Source organism: Furipterus horrens, unplaced genomic scaffold (genome assembly GCF_987537825.1).
Source record: "Furipterus horrens unplaced genomic scaffold, mFurHor1.1.pri manual_scaffold_4, whole genome shotgun sequence".
In the NCBI taxonomy this organism is placed as follows: domain Eukaryota; kingdom Metazoa; phylum Chordata; class Mammalia; order Chiroptera; family Furipteridae; genus Furipterus; species Furipterus horrens.
In genome coordinates this window covers 161,890,327-161,909,058 of record NW_028327174.1, presented here as the reverse complement: position 1 = coordinate 161,909,058, position 18,732 = coordinate 161,890,327, and the positions used below count along the sequence as shown (strand labels likewise).

General features: G+C 41.7%; 1 protein-coding gene across 1 annotated transcript in view; it reads right to left on the bottom strand.

Annotated features, from left to right (window-relative positions):
* Window positions 1-18,732, bottom strand: part of PCSK5 (proprotein convertase subtilisin/kexin type 5) — a 441,582-nt gene that overhangs the window by 4,014 nt on the left and 418,836 nt on the right. Inside the window, exons 35-37 of the mRNA XM_090274186.1 lie at window positions 13,544-13,761; window positions 2,899-2,999; window positions 1,189-1,375 (exon numbers count right to left, since the gene is read on the bottom strand). Coding sequence (XP_090130312.1) covers window positions 1,189-1,375; window positions 2,899-2,999; window positions 13,544-13,761 — 506 coding nt within the window. The remainder of the gene's footprint in view (window positions 1-1,188; window positions 1,376-2,898; window positions 3,000-13,543; window positions 13,762-18,732) is intronic.

The following is an 18,732-nucleotide window of genomic DNA, read 5'->3' as shown; positions in this document are numbered from 1 at the left end:
AATCAAGAGTGTTTAGACTTTTGCAGTTGCCCCAGGTGCATCTTTGAGAGCCACAGAAGGCCCAGGAAAGCTGACTGACTAGTTTTTAATAAGAACAGGTTTCCAGAAAATCTGCACCCAACATGCACACAATTCACTTAAAGCCATCAATCTGATTAGGGTTATTATTCTTAGCTGACACAGCACGAGTATTATGCAATCAGACCCTGAAGGTGGATGTATATGAGCAGCTGGGAAAATCAGCTGTTTGTGGGGGTGGGAAAGCCAAAAGAAGGAAATCATTAGTTTTTAGAAAGATGCTATTTAGAATTTAATTGAAAAAGCTGATTAAAAAAATAAAATAGAAAGGGCTGGTAGCAGTTATGGATTTCGGATCTACTTCACTTATAAATGGACATGCTCCCATAAATATGATGTGTGTTTTTGTCAGGCCATGGTACATATGAACTCCAAGGAAATGATCTACTTCTGGACTAGCAAATCTTTTTTAAGAATTTATTTTTTATTTTTGAGGAGAAATCACTCCATTTGGAATTTTTCTAAGTCTGTAGCCAATGAGGACCAAGTACCCATATGGATAAAGTTGGGGGTGGGAGACATTTGGGGGGCTGGAAATTGGCTAAAAATGTTTATTTCTTCTTAACTTTCAATGATAGTTCATTTCTAAAATGCTTTAGGTCTCTAATGGGAAGGTTAGATTTGGGCTGATTTCCATAGAATGATTCTTTAAGATAGTATTGACATCAGCTTCCCTGATAGCTGATTCTTTTCCTTTTTTCTCAGAAGTGAAGAATGAAAAAAAGGTATAAAGTAAATATTTAAAGATAAAATTCTACATCTCTTGAGCTCTAATGTCGGAGGCAGCACCATAGCAGAAAGAATGCAGGCTTTGCAGACCAAAGGACCCATGTTCGAATTCCAGATGAAACTCTTAACACTGTTGTGGACTTGGGAATGTTAATCAAACCCTTTGAGCCTCAGTCTCCTCATCTGTAAAATGGGATTCATAATATCTATTTATGTGAGATGATGGACAGAAAGTTTAAGTACAGTAGGCCCATAGCAGGCTCTCAATAAAAAGGCAGTCATATTGATTCTCCAGAACTTTCCATTCTTCTCTCCCTTCTGCTCCCATCAGCTTCCTAGGACATGCTCTGCTTTTGCAGGCTGCTCTTCCTCCCCCCTCACCTGTGGTATCCTGGCAGTCACAGCAGTCCTGGGCATTGCTGGGATCAGAGGTGTTACAACAGTGCAGGCAGCGGCTATCATCCATGAGCAGCAGCAGGTTGGCGGGGCACACGGTACAGTTCTTGGCACCGGGTCCTTTGCATTCTACACAGCTCTCGTGGCATTTTTCACAGTTATATTTCTCCTCCTGTTAAGAACAATCAGAAAATTCCTTTTGAGTGAGGAGGGATTTACAAGGTCCTAGAAATCTCAGACAGAGTTCTATCTTATCTTCATAAAAGAGAGGCATATGGGGGACAAAAGAAAGGTGGTCTGTTCTGGGTAAAAGACAGAACCAACTCTCAACACCTGGATGGAATCACTGCTGGGCCTTTCCCTTTGAGATCCACTTGTAACAATAGTGGAAGAACAGGCCTCAAGAAAGCCCAGGTTACAGACTGATAGCTCATGCTGTACCTGGTGAAGGACAAGTTTTGTCTGGTCCATTTTATATTCACCTTCATAGATTAAAATATTTTTCATTCATTACCCATATTTAAAAATTGAGGTATTCCACATGTAAATTATCATTCCCACATGGCAATGTCACTCTTGTATTTGATACTTTTCTATTTGATATAATCCTTAGCACTTGCTCTGATGTCACCAACACATAGTGAAATATCGAATTCCACTTTTCCTCAAGCTTACACTGGGGTTTTCTTTGACAAAGCATTTTTGACTCATTATCCATCTGACCTCTTTCTTAGGATAATATAAGTTGTGATTGTTTAACTAAAGTAATTCAATCTCAATGGGAAAGGGATTGAGAGATGAGGAGAAAGTAGGCTCTCTCCTGAGAAGTTGCTCCTTCCCTGGTGCTAGAAACATAGATGAGGAAAGGTATCTTCCCATTTCACTTCTGCATACTGGAAAGATGGTATAATAGAAAAAGAAGGAATGGAAATTGTCTTCGTTGAGCACCTTGGCATGTTTTAGGCACTGATAAAGTGTTTCTCAGCTATTATTATCTCATCAAATCCTGGATTAGGAGTCAGAACCCCTGGGTTCAATTCCAGCATTGTTATAAAATTTACATACTACTCATGTGGCCTTTATCATTTAATCTCTCTGAACCTCAGTTTCACCAAAGTGTAATGAGGAATAATGTCAGAATTTAAAGAGAACTCATATGTGTATATGTTTGGTCATGTTCATTTCACCATGGAGAAATTTACTCAATTTCTAAATTTCAAAAAAACAATCAAGAAATTAGTGGATTCAGAAATCCATGGTTCTGAAGCAGGCAAATAAAAATATGTCTTAATATACTGTGAAGAGGTAGAGGAAATGAAAAAAACATCAGCTATGTAGTTCTAACATTATTTATTCAGATGTTTCATGTTATACAGCAATGGGATAAGAAAGAAGGTATTTCTAATTACTGACATAATGTTCCAATGTGGACCTGAGACTTCTAAGGTTATAAGCAATGAATGTTGAGTTAATTCTGAGACCCCCCATTACTTAACTTCCCCATTATTTATCTCATATCTTCTCAGTCCCTGAGCTACCGGTAGATAGCACCTTTACTCCTCAAAATATTACACCTGCACTACAGAGAGTATAGGAATTTTAGGCCTTTTTTTCCTTTGCCTAGAATGACGTACAGAAACCAGCTCATTTCCCTCTGTGGAATGGCAGAAGGCACACCATGCCCAGCATCAGTACCTCTCCCACTCTGTATTGCCCCACAAGACAGTCTGAGTCACACATTCCTCCCGCTAGGTGGTAACTCCACACACAGGATAAGCACTTCAACGGTCCTTTTCCTGAAAGAAACAAATGATTTTAATATGAGACTGACCTTACATTTTTGCCTTTGTCTTAGATACACAACATTTAGGAACAAGGAATATGTCAAGTAAATTGAAGTATCATAGAAAGGTGAATTGATTGAGAGTGTGAAAAAAAAAAAATCTACAAGACACCAAGTGAAGACTTGGAAATTACCCAATTAGTTCAATCAATGTAAACTTTCCATTTGGAAGTTGAGGATTAGGAGATGACAGATCTTTTATTAAAGCAAGAGGATTTTTAGAGAATGAGAAATCATATAGAACAAATGTTCTATATGATTCAATTGTTATTCTGCTTATTTTCAATTCATATAGAGGACAAGGATGAATACCAGCTGATTTTGGCAGTCCCAAAACTCAGTAACCCATGATTAGGCAGTTCCTTGAGAAATAACACGAGATGTGAAACTTAAAACACTAAGGCTAAAAGAATGTAACAAATCAGTTTGTCCAATGGTTCTTAATTATGGGAGTGGTGGTGATAGTTTCCTTTAAAATTCTCTTGAAAATGATAAACTCTCTTCTCAGAAATTTGACATCCTATTTGTTTATTATTAAACAAATAAATAAAAGTAAGGCTCAGGCATGTGACATTACTCATTCAAGGTTACATAGGTACTGGTTGAGTCATGATTCAAATTCAGGTCTGTTGACTCATACTCCAGAGCTCTCTCTAACCTACTCTCTACTTCGGCACATGCACCACCAAGTAGAAGAAGGCTGGATCTATAGACTCTCTTTGCTGTGGAGGTAATTCCCCTCTCTCCTAATTCAGAGACCCAAGGAATGACTGACCCAAGCATTTCTTTCCATGCAGATATCAAGGGATAACTTCTGGAATGAGTCTGGAGACAGGAGACCTGAGTTCTAGTTCATTCCCTTAGGAAGGCCTGAATGTTTTTGCTGAGAATGTCAAAACAGAAGCATAGAGACAAACAGGACATGGAATGTGCCTGGTACTGTGACTTGGAACTTGTATAGGTCTTCCAATCAGAAGAATATTATTGTAAAGACTGGTTAGTTACACTTGAACTAGAACTGTGAGTCCTGTCCTACAAATTCACGATGGAGTTAATGTTTTATGTCTAATCTGTGAGCTCAATCATTTATAATGTTTTCATGGAAAATGAGTTCTGAGCTATGAACATCTTAGAGAATAAACCTTTATTACTAAAATCTTTTCTTGGGGGGGGGTTGGGGGGCTGCCTGTAGTGATATAAATTCAAAGTCATTCTATATTTGTTTTACTTCTAGCTTCATACAAAATTTCCTGCATGCCTGGTACATAATTATAGTCTCTGATGAAAGAATTAATAGTCCCCTACCTTTTTCCTTCCAACCCTACATTTTTTCTAAAATGTAGCTTTCATTTCTTAGTCCAATTTTAAAACACAAAAGTGTGGAGTTTGTTTTGGTTTTCTTTATGAAGAGAAAAAAAGGTAGGAAAAATAAAAATGAAAAGAGGTTTTTATTTGCATCTCTCTGATGGCTAGTGATGTTGAGCATCCTTTCATATGCCTATGGACCCCCTGTATGTCCATTTTGGAGAAGTGTTTGTTCAGGTCTTTTGCCCACTTTTAAATTGGGTTGTCTGTCTTCTTGGTGTTGAGATGTATAAGTTCTTTATATATTTTGGAGATCAATCCCTTGTCTGAGGTATCATTGGCAAATATGTTTTCTCATATAGTTGGTTCCCTTTTCATCTTGCTGATGTTTTCTTTTGCTGAGCAGAAACTCTTTAGTTTGGTGTAGTCCCATTTGTTTATTCTTTCTTTTATTTCCCTTACCTTAGGAGATACATTGGTGAAAATATTGGTACGTGAAAATATTTGTGAAAATATCTGAAATTTTCCTGCCTATGTTTTCCTCTAGGACTTTTACGGTGTCACAGCTTACATTTAAGTCTTTGATCCATCTTGAGTTTATTCTGGTGTGTGGTGTAAGTTGGTGGTCTAGTTTCATTTTTTTGCATGTCCCTGTCCAGTTCTCCCAGCATCATTTGTTGAAGAGGCTCTTCTCACTCCATTTTATGTTCCTTCCTTTGTCAAATATTTGTTGACCATATAGACTTGGGTTTACTTCTGGGCTTTCTGCTCTGTTCCATTGATCTGTATGTCTGTTCTTATGCCAGCACCAGACTGTTTTTTTTTTTTTAAAGTATATTTTATTGATTATGTTGTTACAGTAGTCCCAATTTCTTTTCCCTTTGTTCCCCTCTTCTCAGTACCCCACTTCCCTCCAGCAATCCCATCCCCCTTAGTTCATGTCCATGGACTAAGTTCTTTGGCTTCACTCTTTCCTATATTATTCTTAACTTCCCTCTGTCTATTTTGTACCAACCAATTATGCTTCTTAGTCCCTGTACCATTTCCCTGTTTCTCCCCCTTCCCTCTCCCAGCTGATAACCCTGTCAATGATCCCCACACCTGGGATTCCATTCCTGTTCTGGTTGTTTGCTTAGTTTGTTTTTGTTTTATTTTTTAGATTCAGTTGTTGATAGTTGTAAGTTTGTTGTCATTTTAATGTTCATAATTTTGATCTTCTTTTTCTTAAATAAGTCCCTTTAACATTTTATATAATAATGGCTCGGTGATGATGAACTCCTTTAGCTTTACCTTGTCTGGGAAGCAGTTTATCTGCCCTTCCATTCTAAATGTAGCTTTGCTGGATAGAGTAGTCTTGGTTGTAGGTCCTTGCTTTTCATCACATTGAAAACTTCTTGCCAGTCTCTTCTTGCCTGCAAAGTTTCTTTTGAGAAATTAGCTGGTAGTCTTACAGGTACCCTTCGTAGGTAACTCTCTGCTTTTTTCTTGTTGCCTGTAAGATTCTCTTTTTATCTTGAACCTTTGGCATTTTAATTATTATATGTCTTGGTCTGGTCCTCTTTGGGTCTAGCTTCTTTGGGACTCTCTGTGTTTCCTGGACTTGTATGTCTATTTCCTTTGCCAAATTTGGGAAGTTTTCCTTCATTATTTTTTCACATAAGCTTTCAAATTCTTGCTCTTCCTCTTCTCCTTCTGGCACCCTTATGATTCAGATGTTGGCACGTTTAAAGTTGTCTCAGAGGTTCCTAAGCCTCTCCTCATTTTTTTTCTCCTCATTGTTTTCAATTCTTATTTCCTCATTCTGTACTGGTTGACTGTTTTTTTCTTCCTTATATTCCAAATCATTTATTTGAACCACAGTTTCCTTCTCTTCAACATTGGTTTTGTGTGGATTTTTATTTGTTTCATTTAGCATAGCCTTCACTTCTTCCCTTATGTGTTTGCCATACTTAAGCATATCTGTCAAGTCTGTGAGCATCTTTATAATCAGTGTTTTAAACTCTGCATCTGTTAGGCTGGCTATCTTCTCACCTGTTAGGTTGGCTATCTCCTCATCACTTAGTTCTCCCACTGGAACCTTGATCCATTCCCTCTTTTGGGCCATACTTCTCTGTCTCCTCATCTTGACAGGATCCTGTGTTTGTTTGCCTCTGTCTCTTTGGTAGAGCTGTCACACCTGTTACATAGTAAGGGGCAGAGCCTTAGGTATTCATTAGTACAAGGCAACCCGTTTCACCATGTTGTGGCGCTGTGTGTGAGAGAGGGGTATGAGAGGGAACAATGCCTCTTACTCAGCCCTCACTCCTTTTCCAGGCACTTCTCCCACTTCTGTATGGGCCCGATGCATCTCTAGCTGTTGCTCTGGCCGTTGTTCCCAGAATGGGTGGGCCTGGGGATGTTCTAGGACCGTGGGGGCCCTTTAAACCAGTGGAATCTGCTGAGAGACCGGCCATTTCTGCCTCTGCCCAAACCCCCACTGGTTTGCACAGTCAGAAGCAAAGAGGCTTTATTGTCCCTGGTGCTAGAATCGTGAGCTGTGCGGTCTGGTCTGGTGCTGGTAGTGCTCCCCAGATGTCCCTCTCGAGTTTTTTAAATGTTTGACTGAGCTTTCTGTCAGCCTTCCACTGCTACTGCTGCTGCCACCACCACACCACATCCTCTCCACCCCAGCTCCACACCTCCTACATGTCTGGATGAGTATTTCTTCTTTATATCTTTGTTTGTTGGACTTCCATGCAGCTCAATTTTCTGGAACTTCTGGTTGTCTCTAGTTTTGAGGTAGGTGTATTCCTTCTTAGTTTTAAAGGGAGATGCAGTGTGTCTGTCTAGGCCTTGATCTTGGCCTGAAGTCCCCAGACTGTTTTGATTACAGTGGCTTTGTAGTGTTTGATATCAGGTATTTTTATTTTTCCTACTGTGTTGTTCTGTCTCAAGATTGCTGTGGCTATTTGGGGTGTTTTTGGTTCCATATTTTGGTTCCAAATTTTTGAAGTATTTGTTCTAGGTCTGTGGAAGAATCCTGAAACCCCAATTCAAAAGAACTTATGTACCCCTATGTTCATAGCAGTGCTATTTACAATTGCCAAGTGCTGGAGACAGCCTAAGTGCCCAATCTGTAGATGAGTGGATGAAAAAACTGGTACATTTTCACAATGGAATACTGTGTAGCATAAAGAAAGAAGGAACTCCTACCATTTTTGGTAACATGGATAGAACTAGAGAGAATTATGCTTAGCGAAATAAGGCAGGCAATGAAAGAAAAATACCATATGATATCACCTAATACAGGAAACTAATGAACAACACAAACAAATGAGCAAAATTGAACCCGAGGCATGTAAACAAGGAACAGACTAACAGTTACCAGGGGGGAGGGGGGAGGGAGGGATGGAGTGTAAGTAGGAGAAGGGTTTAGTAAAGAAACTAGTATAAATAACCCATGGATATCTACAAGGAACCCCTGGCTGGTTTGGCTCAGTGGATTGAGCATCGGCCTGCGAGCTAAGTGTCGCTGGTTCGATCTTCCAGTCAGGGCACATCAGAGAAGGAAAACTCTGACTCCAAAAAACCTCCGCTGCCTTGCGGCATACCTCTTCAGGGGAAAGGCTAAGGGAGTAAACCCCGACAGAAAATCCAGAGCCGGAGTCCCTAAGGCGGTTTGACGTTGTAGTCAACACCGGCAACTCCTGCGGCGCACCTGAAGCCAAGCTGTATTGACTCCGTCTTTCCCTTGGACCCTTCAGCTGCGAAGAGAGGGGGGGTCTGCTGCATGGGCAACAGCAGACCCTCCATATCACCCTGCCCAGGCTCTGTAGCTTCAGCTTCACTGGAGAGGACACTCCAGCGTCATCGCAAGATGTCGATTCAACACGGGAGGAGACACATACCGTGTCACTCCCGAGTCGGACTGCACAACCATTTTCGGTGGTGCAGACAGACTCTTAAGAAGCTACACCATCGTCTCTCGAGACGGACGGCTGCCGACTGCGACTGGTACCAGAGATATATTCAACTTTTCAGAAAACCTAATAGAAAGCCAATATTTACCATGATATGACCATGACAATGCCAACTTTCCACCACCCTCCCACTGCACCCCCAATTCAATGTGATCTCTCATTTGTTATCTTCTTCTGATTAGAAGTTTTGAGCAGCAACTATATGTGACTCTGACATAAAAATAAAAAACACAAATTAATGATTACTTATTGTGTTTTGTTTAGAAGGGAACTTATTTCAAAAGCTGGAGTTAATTTTAAGTGAGTGAAAGGTGTGAACCACCGTTTGTAGAGATTTCTTGGAGTTGCCTGGAGGACTGTCTGGAAGTGGTGAGGAGAGGCAAATGTGGAGCATGAGCTGAAACTCTAAGATCCCTCCAAGATCCCTCCTATGCTCCAACCTGAACAGTGCTTTCTTAAAAATTTACATGATAGGATTCAGGTCAAGATTTCATTTGAAAAAGTCATCTGAAACCGCTGTTCTAAATTAGAAGTGTGTTATCCAATACATTAGCCAATAATCACCTGTGGCTATTGAGCACTTGAAATGTGGCTAGACCAACTTGAGTTGTGAATGTGCTGTAAATGTAAAATAAACATCATATTTCAAATACTTAGAACAACAAAAAAGGGAATGTAAAATATCTCAATTTTATGTTGTCTACATGATCAAATGATAATATTTTGATGTTAAAGAAAATATATTAAATACATTTTATTTTTAAAAAAAATATGACTATTAAAGTTTTTTAAATTGTATGTATGGCCTGCATTATATTTCTATTGGATATTGTCGAAACACCATGCTGTGAGTTAAAAGAAATGCTAGGGCTGTTCTGAATAGCACATGACCATTCCCACGTTAGTGTAGATTGTCCACTAGTCTAAGCACTTTCTAGCTAAGAGTAATTTAATGTGTATATTACTGAGGGTCACTCTTTCCAGTTTTTACCGCTTCTCAGTATTAAGACCTTTCTTTTGATTACGGCTGCAACCAGCAAAGGAAGTGGGGGCTGTGATTCTGGCTGCGTCTTTCAGAGAAATGCAGGGATTCTAGTTCAGGGCAGGACGAGACAGCTCCGCAGAGAAGGTCAAGACAACTATGCCCCGGGTCCAGGCGTCTCAGGCCGGCTCTGCAGCTCCGCAGTCACCATAGGGACTGCAGGTTCCTCTGGGCCAGCCGTACCTTTCAATCTTCCAGTTTCCTTTGCTCTTGTAGCTTTTTCTGCTCCTGTAACTGTAGCTTCTCGAGCCTTTTCTGATTCCGATGACGGAGTTCATGGTCGCTCTTTTTGTTCCCTTTGCAAAGCTTCTCTTCTCTTTTTTCTCTCTCCAATTCTTCTAGTTCTATTTCCTTTCCTCTGTTCTCTGCCTCCTTATCTCAGCGTTCTTGGTTCCCCTCCTGGCTGTTCTGGTTGCTGAGGTTCCCGCAACTGGGGTTGCAGTTTCCTGCTTGGGGCACCAGTCTGGTGTTGGGTCGATTGAAAGGAAGCCTCAATGCAGTGGGCCGATGGCGCCGCACCTCGCCACCCCCCCCCCCCCCCCCCCCCCCCGCTTCCTGCTGCGCAGGCGCTCTGGGTCGCACGCAGCCCACGCACTCGTGGTCTGGACATTCGCCTGCAAGTTCCGGTGCCTCACGATGCCGGAGGTGCGGGACTTCCGGCCAGTCATCGCGCGGTGGGGGTCCTGCACCGGCATGTTGTGTTCCGCATCCCTCCACACGTCGCAAACACCTTGACCAGCACCTCCTCGTTGGGCTTTTCTGAGCCTGACTCCTTCCGGGCGAACCGATTTGAGGACAGCCTCTCCAGGGAAATCGTGTCTGCCTCTCCCCCAGCAGCATCGTGGAAGAAGGAGCCCCCATCGTGGCTGGTGGGGACATCGATTTTGACCTTGGTCGCATGCACTTTGAGGATGGTCTTGGTGTCGAGGGAGGTGACTTGACCAGACTCTTGTTCTCTGTCTACCCTCGATGCAGATGAACGCCACGGTGCTCTTGGAAATCCGGAGGGCGAAGATCTTCTGGGGGTGCCCTTGCCCTCCAGTCTTTCCATCATGGCCTAGTTGGACGTGGGCGTCCCTGCTGCTTCCGCTGCGGAAGGGCCACACTGATGGTCATCTTTGGGCTGGTCTCGAGGCAGAGGCCATATAGAAGGCACAACTAGACCGTCTGAAACAAGAGGTGGACTAAGGTAGCCGCTGCCGTAGCTGGGGCGTTGGGCTGGCGCGGGCCTCTACCTGAATCCCAGGTCACTGCTGCACTGGCTGGAGCTCGCAGCTGTCCCTACGGGACTCCGGGAGGTGTGAATGACCTCCTTGCCTGGAGCTGCCACTGTCTGCTGAGGCACCCCTGATGGGACCCCTCCCCCCCACCCGCCCCGCCTCCGCCTGCCCTTGTGACAGGGCTCAGTGCTAGAGCTACAAAGGTAAGACATTACTTTGTACCTTTGATGACCTCAGTCTACAGTGAAGGACAAAGAATAAGTAAAGCATTACAAAATGTGCTTTCTGGTCTTGTTCTATTTACCCATCACTATGGACTTGGGCCATAGTGATGGGTAAATATTTGTTGCAGTAATAAATAGATGAAGAAATGAAGAGTACTGAAGGAACACAGAGTGCAGGTGGTTAGGGATGCCTTTCTAGAGGAAATGCTGATTGTAAAATTTATATAGAAAAAGGGCTGACAGAGCTCCAGCCGAAGGAAAAGGGGGGTAACTAAAGAGGTCTCTCTACCATGGCTTGTAAAAAGCAGACTGCCCACAAATCCACCAGTGGTAAAGCACTGAGGAAGCAACTGGCTACCAAAGCTGCTCGCAAGAGTGCGCCCTCTACTGGAGGGGTGAAGAAACCTCATCGTTACAGGCCTGGTACTGTGGCACGCCGTGAAATTAGACGTTATCAGAAGTCCACTGAACTTCTGATTCGCAAACTTCCCTTCCAGCGTCTGGTGTGAGAAATTGCTCAGGACTTCAAAACAGATCTGCGCTTCCAGAGCGCAGCTATTGGTGCTTTGCAGGAGGCAAGTGAAGCCTATCTGGTTGGCCTTTTTGAAGACACCAACCTGTGTGCTATCCATGCCAAACATGTAACAATTATGCCAAAAGATATCCAGCTAGCACGCCGCATACGTGAAGAACGTGCTTAAGAGTCACTATGATGGGAAACATTTCATTCTTTAAAAAAAAAAAAAAAAATTCTCTTCTTCCTGTTATTGGTAGTTCTGAACGTTAGATATTTTTTTTCCATGGGGTCAGAAGGTACCTAAGTATATGATTGCAAGTGGAAAATAGGGGACAGAAATCAGTTATTGGCAGTTTTTCCATTTTCATTTGTGTGTGAATTTTTTTAATATAAATGTGGGGACATAAAGCATTAATGCAAGTCAAGATGTTTCAGTGAACAAGTTTCAGCAGTTCAACTTTATAACAATATAAATAAACTGTTAAATTTTTCTGGACAATGCCAGCATTTGGGTTTTTTTAAAACAAGTAAATTTCTTATTGATGGCAAAAAAAAGAAAAAGGGCTAAGAATAGTCAACATAATTTTGAAAAGGATAACAGGAATGTACCTTACCAGTTATCAATATTAACCTCATAAGTTTTAACAACCGAAATATTGTAGGAGGTAGTGGCCTAAGAAACTTCCAAACCTGTATAGAATATTTATGAGTTTATTGGAGCCAAATTGACAACAACTGGCAAGAAGTAAAATCTCAATGGATTGAGAAAATGCTCTGGAGAATGGAAGTTTTGCAGCTTGTTTTATACATTAGAATAAAAGGAGGGGAAGTACGGAGGGTTAATGAAATCCACAAGTGATAGTTAAAGGGGTAGGAGAAAGCAGTGTGGGGAAATCTCTGGGTTTGGATAAAAAGGCAAAATAGAGAAACACTTCTTTTATGTTGGTGGGTATAGGATAGTTAATAATTAACATTTATAGCACATGAGATGATACTCATGGAATAAGATAAAGATGGGGGGGGGGTTCTGTGATCCCATGCTGTGGTGCAGGCAGTTGTGCCTTGAGAGGTCTGGCAACGATTACTCTGACAGTTCAAAGTTATGTTACCTTAGATGCAAAAAGACAACAGACAGGCTCACTTAAGGTAAAGACTGACCTTTATCAAGGAAGCTACAGTCCAGAACATGACTAACCCGTTATGACTCTTTTAGTTAGGAATTCTTATGTTCCTCTGTGGTTACTTTCGGTCTCTGAGTTTGTAGGGCCCTCCATACAGGCCTCCCCTGAGCTTGTCAGGTTGAGGGTGTGGCCCCTTTTTCATCCACAGAGGTATTTCTTTCCTAAATGTTGAGAAGTTATCATGATCACATTTATATGTCAAGCTATGGAGGAAAATGAGCAGATATGGATTTTAGAAAGATTACCCTGGCACTATTGTACAGGATGACCTGGGGGGAGAGCACAAGACCAGAGCCAGGGGGCCGTGCTGGCTACCTCAGAAAGTTGGTTAGGGCTACTGAGAAAGGCGAATGAGGATAGTAAGAATGCAGAAGGTAATCTGAGTACAGAAATGCTTAGGAGAGAGAATGTTTAGGAGAGAGAATGTTTAGGAGAGACAGTTAACAGACCTTGACATTTACTTTTGCTCGAGGGTAGGTGGGTTGGACAGGAGGCAAGGGGTAGATAACTTGGAGGTTTCAAACCTGGGCAGTTAGTTGGACAGTGGGTTCATTAACAGAAAGAGTGAATATCAGAGGAAACTCAGATTGTATTTGCTCTGGGACATGCTGATTTTAAGAGACAGATAAGTGGGTATCTGGAAACTAGGAATGGAGATTTGGAGAGAGTTTGAGGCAGGTATCTTAAGTAGCTGTTGAAAATATAATAAGTTTTGCTAGGCAGGAGATTCCATGCTCAACACGTAGAGAAGGAAGACAGGCTAGGTGTAAAACAGTTCCTGGAGGAGACAATCCCTGTGCCTGGATTTTGAAGGATGGGAGACTCTGAAGAGGTAGCAGTGTGGTGCAGGAGGAGCCCAGGTCAAAGGGCAGATGCAGAAATCAGAAACAGAGAGAAGACAGAGGGTGCTGATGTGGCAGAGGATTGGTTGTGAGGTTGGCAAGCAAGAGGAACCACCAGAGTTGGTGGAAAGAAAGAGAGTAGCTCAGCAGGAAGGAAGACTTTGTAGTTTTTCATTCACACATGCAAAATGATAGGTGCACCCTCACCTTGGCATTCATGGCAAGTGGGATGGCATCTCTCACAAGTCTTTGTGCTTTGATCTGCATAGTAATGCTCTGGGCAGGTGCGGCGACACTCTCCCTTGGAGTGGAGCAGAAAGAAAAACGTATCACAAGCCAGGCAGTCAGTGGGCTGTGGGCCCCGGCAGGTCTTGCAGCTCTTGTTGCACCTCTCACACCGTCCAGTGGAGTTTTCTGCATAATATCTGCAACCAAGGAGGGAAGCAAAGACTGAATTCTAAGCTTTGCTCCTAAATTGGGTGTGGTGGAAAAATCATGGTTAGTCACATGGTACCTGTTTATAACATGGATGAATTTATACTCTTACTCATTAGATTTATTACTAACTACACTAACAAATCTAATGATTCTCAGTTTTCTTACCTGTAAATTGGGCATTACAGTCTCCCCCCTGCTGTTTGTGAGGATTAAGTTAGATAACACACATGAAAGGACCTAGTTCTTATCACATGTAACAACGCCACATTAATTATTCACTGTCTTTGGCTTCTATTATGCTTCTCTGCTTGAAAAATTCAGGCTTTAAGTTGTCTTGAATGGGATCAGAGAATGGAAGACATTTTAAGTGTACCTCTGAGTGGTTCTTCCAATTTTTTAATTTAAAAACCATCTTGGAGACTTCTGACCAAGATGGAGGCGTAGACAGACATGCTGCATCTCCCTCTACAGCTAAGAAGGAATACAACTACCTCAAAAGTAGAAACAACCAGGAGTTCCAGAAAATCAAACTACATGGAAGTCCAGCAAACAAAGATATAAAGAAGAAATACTCATCCAAACAGGTAGGAGGGGCAGAGCTGGGGCGGAAAGGATGCGGTGTGATGGCGGCAGCAGCAGCATCAGTGACGGGCCGACGGAAAAAGCAGTCACACATTTTAAAAAGCCAGGAGGGACACGTGGGGAGCATTCCCAGCTCCTCACCGGACCTCGCAGCTCACCGTCCCAGCACTGGGGAAAATCAAGCCTCATTGCTTCTGACTGTGCAGATCAGTGGGGGTTGGGGTGGAGGCAGAAACTGCTGGTCTCAGCAGAGTCCGTTTGTTTAAAGGGACCCCATGGTCCTAGAACATCCGCAGACACACCCACTCTGGGAACGATGACCAGGACAGCAGCTAGAGGGACGCCAGACCGGTGTGGAAGTGGGAGAGGTACCTGGAAAAGGGGCAAGTGCTGAGCTGCAGCATTGTTCCCTCTCGTACCCCTCTGCCACATACAGTGCCACAAAGTGGTAAAACAGGTTGCCCTGTACTGACGAATCACTAAGGCTCTGCCCCTTACAACATAACAGGAGCAACAGCTCTATCTGAGACGTGGAGGCAAACAAACACAGGAGCGTGTCAGAATAAGGAGACAGAGAAGTATAGCCCAAAAGGGGAAATGGATCAAGGTTCCAGTGGGAGAACTAAGTGACAAGGAGATAGCCAACCTCACAGATGAGGAGATAGACAACCTAACAGATGAAGAATTCAAAACACTGGTGATAAAGCTGCTCACAGGCTCGACAGATATGCTTGAGTACGGTAAACACATAAAAGAAGAAGTGAAGGCTATGCTAAGCGAAATGAAGGAAAATCCACACAAAACCAATGATGAAGGGATAAAAACCGGGATTCAAATCAATGATTTGGAACATAAGGAAGAAAAAAACAGTCAACCAGTGCAGAATGAGGAAGCAAGAATAGAAAAAAATGAGGAAAAGTTCCCAAATTTTGCAAAGGAGATGGACATACAGGTCCAGGAAGCACAGAGAGTCCTGGGCGAGCTGGACCCAGAGGGGACCACACCAATGCACATCATGACTGAGATGCCAAAGGTGAAAGATAAAGAGAGAGTCCTGGGGGCAGCAAGAAAGGGGTGGAGAGTTGCCTACAAGGGGCTGCCTATAGGATTATCAGCTGATTTCTCAGAGGACCTTTGCGGGCAGGAAGGGACTGGCAAGCAGTATTCAGTGTGATGAAAGGCAACCTGCAACCAGGATTACTCTATCCAGCAAATCTATCATTTGGAATCCTAGAGCAGATGAAGTGCTACCAGACAAGGTGAAGCTAAAGGAGTTCATCATCACCAAGCCATTATTATATGACATGTCAAAGGGACTTATGTAAGAAAAAGGTCAAAACTATGAACACTAAAATCACAACAAACTCACAACTATCAACAACTGATTCTAAAAAATGAAAACAAAATCCAAGTAAGCAAACCAGAATGGGAACAGAATCATAGGAATGGGGATCATTTGGAGGGTTATCAGCTGGGAGGCAGGAGGAGGAGAAATGGGGAAATGGAGCAGGGACTAAGAAGCGTAATCGGTTGGTACAAAATAGACAGGGGGATGTTAAGAATAATATAGGAAAGGGTGAAGCCAAAGAACTTACATGCATAACCCATGGACATGAACTAAGTGGGGTGGAATTGCTGGAGGGGAGGGGGTTACTGGGCAGAGGGGAGCAAAGGGGAAAATAATTGGAACTACTATAACAACATAATCAATAAAATATACTAAAAAAAAACCATCTTGAAATAGGTGACATAAGTGATGTTGATGTTTTCATAATAATAGATGTAACTTCTATTGAAAAGACTTTTGGATGCTAAATGTAACTAATCACTGTTCATTAAGTTTCTATTATATACCTGATAGTACACTAGGACTTCATAAACTAAATATTTTATCTTATTGAACCTAAATATGAAACACTATAGAGTGTGGCAGTTAGGAACTCGAGCTTGCCCTTTGAAATAAGGTCACATGGGGTCAAAGTCCAACCATACCACTAATGAGCTGTGCGACCTTCGGCAAGTCACACACCTCTCTGTGTCTCAGGTCTATAATATGGGGCTAATGTAAGTACCTAAAATTAAGTAAATTATTACTGAAAAACTTGTTAGGACAGTGCTCAGCACATTATGAGTAATTTATATTAGTGATAATTATGAATTTTATAATTAATCCTCATAGCAAACCTTATGACTTATTTCTATTTTACATATGTAAAAACTGAGGCTCAGACAATTTAGACAATTTGCTTAAGGTGAGACAACTAGCAAAGTGAGAATTGTGAATTGAACTTATCTGTTAAGGGCCACTATAACATAGCAGTGCATTATTTGAAGGTAAATTAAAAAATTCACATAAGATAGAAGGAAGAAAAGGAATCATCATCAAAGATGAACTTCTAGGGGGTCAGCTGAGCCATGTTGGCATCTCTGGACGTCTGCACCCTAAAGCTCTCCTGGAAGTCCAAAGGTTCAACCCGTGGTTTTTCTGGCAGAAAACTATTGGGCCCATTAGTCTTTTTTAAAAAAGTTTATTTCAGTTCTACTAACTTGTCGAAAACTATACCATGGCTCCATAATGCCTCTACCTAGCCATCTGTCACTGATCTGGGTGAGTACACTTGTACTTTAGTGGCCCAGATTGTGGCAAATGAAGCCTTTCTCATTTTCTGCAGTTAGGTGAAGAACAATTACTGAAGAACAATTACAATGAGTCACCCAGTGAAATTCTGAGGTATTTGAGAGACAAGATGATCAGAGAACAGAAGAAAGCACCAACCATGAACTGAATAGTCGATAAAAATCACATAAGATTCAAAAAAGAAAGCAACAGGGAAAAGGGAAAAGCCATACAGAATGGAGGGAATATACAGAATTGAGGTCAGAAGATCTGATTTTTAGTTTTGACTCCACCATGTATAATTTGCTGTGTGACTTTGGGTAAGTCATTTAACCTCTCTGAGCCTTGCTTTCCTCAATTGTGAAGTAGAGAGAATAATATCAGCCTCATGGAATAGTTGTAGAATCAAATCATGATATAAAGATACATAGTGAGTGGAAATCCTATGTAAACTAAAGCAACCTATAAACGTTCTTTACTAATGTTATGAAGATGAAAAGAATCAATAGGATTCCATGGGGGAAAAAAGCTTATCAATTTAAAGTAGGTTTTAAAAATTATCAAAGAATAATGCTATGATGGACACAGGCTTAACTTGGGGTGCTAAACACACAATACAGTGTACCAATGATGTGTTGTAGAATTATGCACCTGAAACATGTATAATTTTGTTAACCAGTGTCACCCCAATAAATTCAGTTAAAAAAAGGGTAATGCTAAAAGAAAGAAAATGGAGAGTTTACTGGATCAGATTAAAAGAAGAGTACAGTGCCACTGCATACTTTGATGACTCTTTTGCATAAGGTTGCTGTGAAATCTCTTGAGCCTGATCTTGTGCAAAAGTTCAAACAGTAGCTGGGGACTTTAAGATCTCACTCTGAGGTCAAACACTAAAAATTGTTTGTGTTGGGACTGGGTACAGAGAATTACATACATGCCTTTCCAAGGCAAAGAGATTTAACATATGAAGTTTATGCAATGCATGCGGATCATTGATTTTACAAGAGGAACAATTTTAGTTAAATATCTCCACTTATACCTTATTATTACCCTATTTATTCTCCATTAAAAAGATTTATGGCAACCCGTGCCTCTCTTCCCAATGGGCAACTTCACACACCATGGAACAATTGTCTTCTTAAATCCATGGTCTGTAATCTATTTAAATCACAGGATTATACCCCCTTTCTTGTGCATAAGAATATAGAATGACTTGATTTGAGGAAGATGGCGAGTCTTTATATGGGATCCAGATTTTTTTCAGGCATTTATTAGGATGGCAGGGAGGGGCAAAGCCAGGCAGCCCCATCCCCTGTCTTGTCTGTTAGGGCCCTTTCTTCATTGATCTGTATGGCTCGTGTGTTTTGAGGGCTGCTAATGTGTGTGTCTCTGTGCTGAATGTTGTAGTTACATGTGTGAATAAGAGGTGTTTTCCTTCCAGGCGCTTGTAAATATTTTTGGAAAAGTTATTTATATGAGAAGAATAAGTTCTTGAATATCAAAATCTTTGACTTAACTCATCTTATACATGCAAGGTGTTCTTCATTAAGCATGTGTTGAGTGAATGAGCAAATGAATGAGGTAAGTAAAACACAAGGCAGTGTATAGTACTAAAATGACTCATACAAGCAGTGATTGCTATAGAATGGAAGAGATGTGCCAATTTGGACAAAAGCATTTGTGGAAAGTTTAAGGTTACAGCTTTTCAATTTGGATCTGGAAACTCAGTGCTCTAGGTTACTTGTTGGGAAGGAGGAGT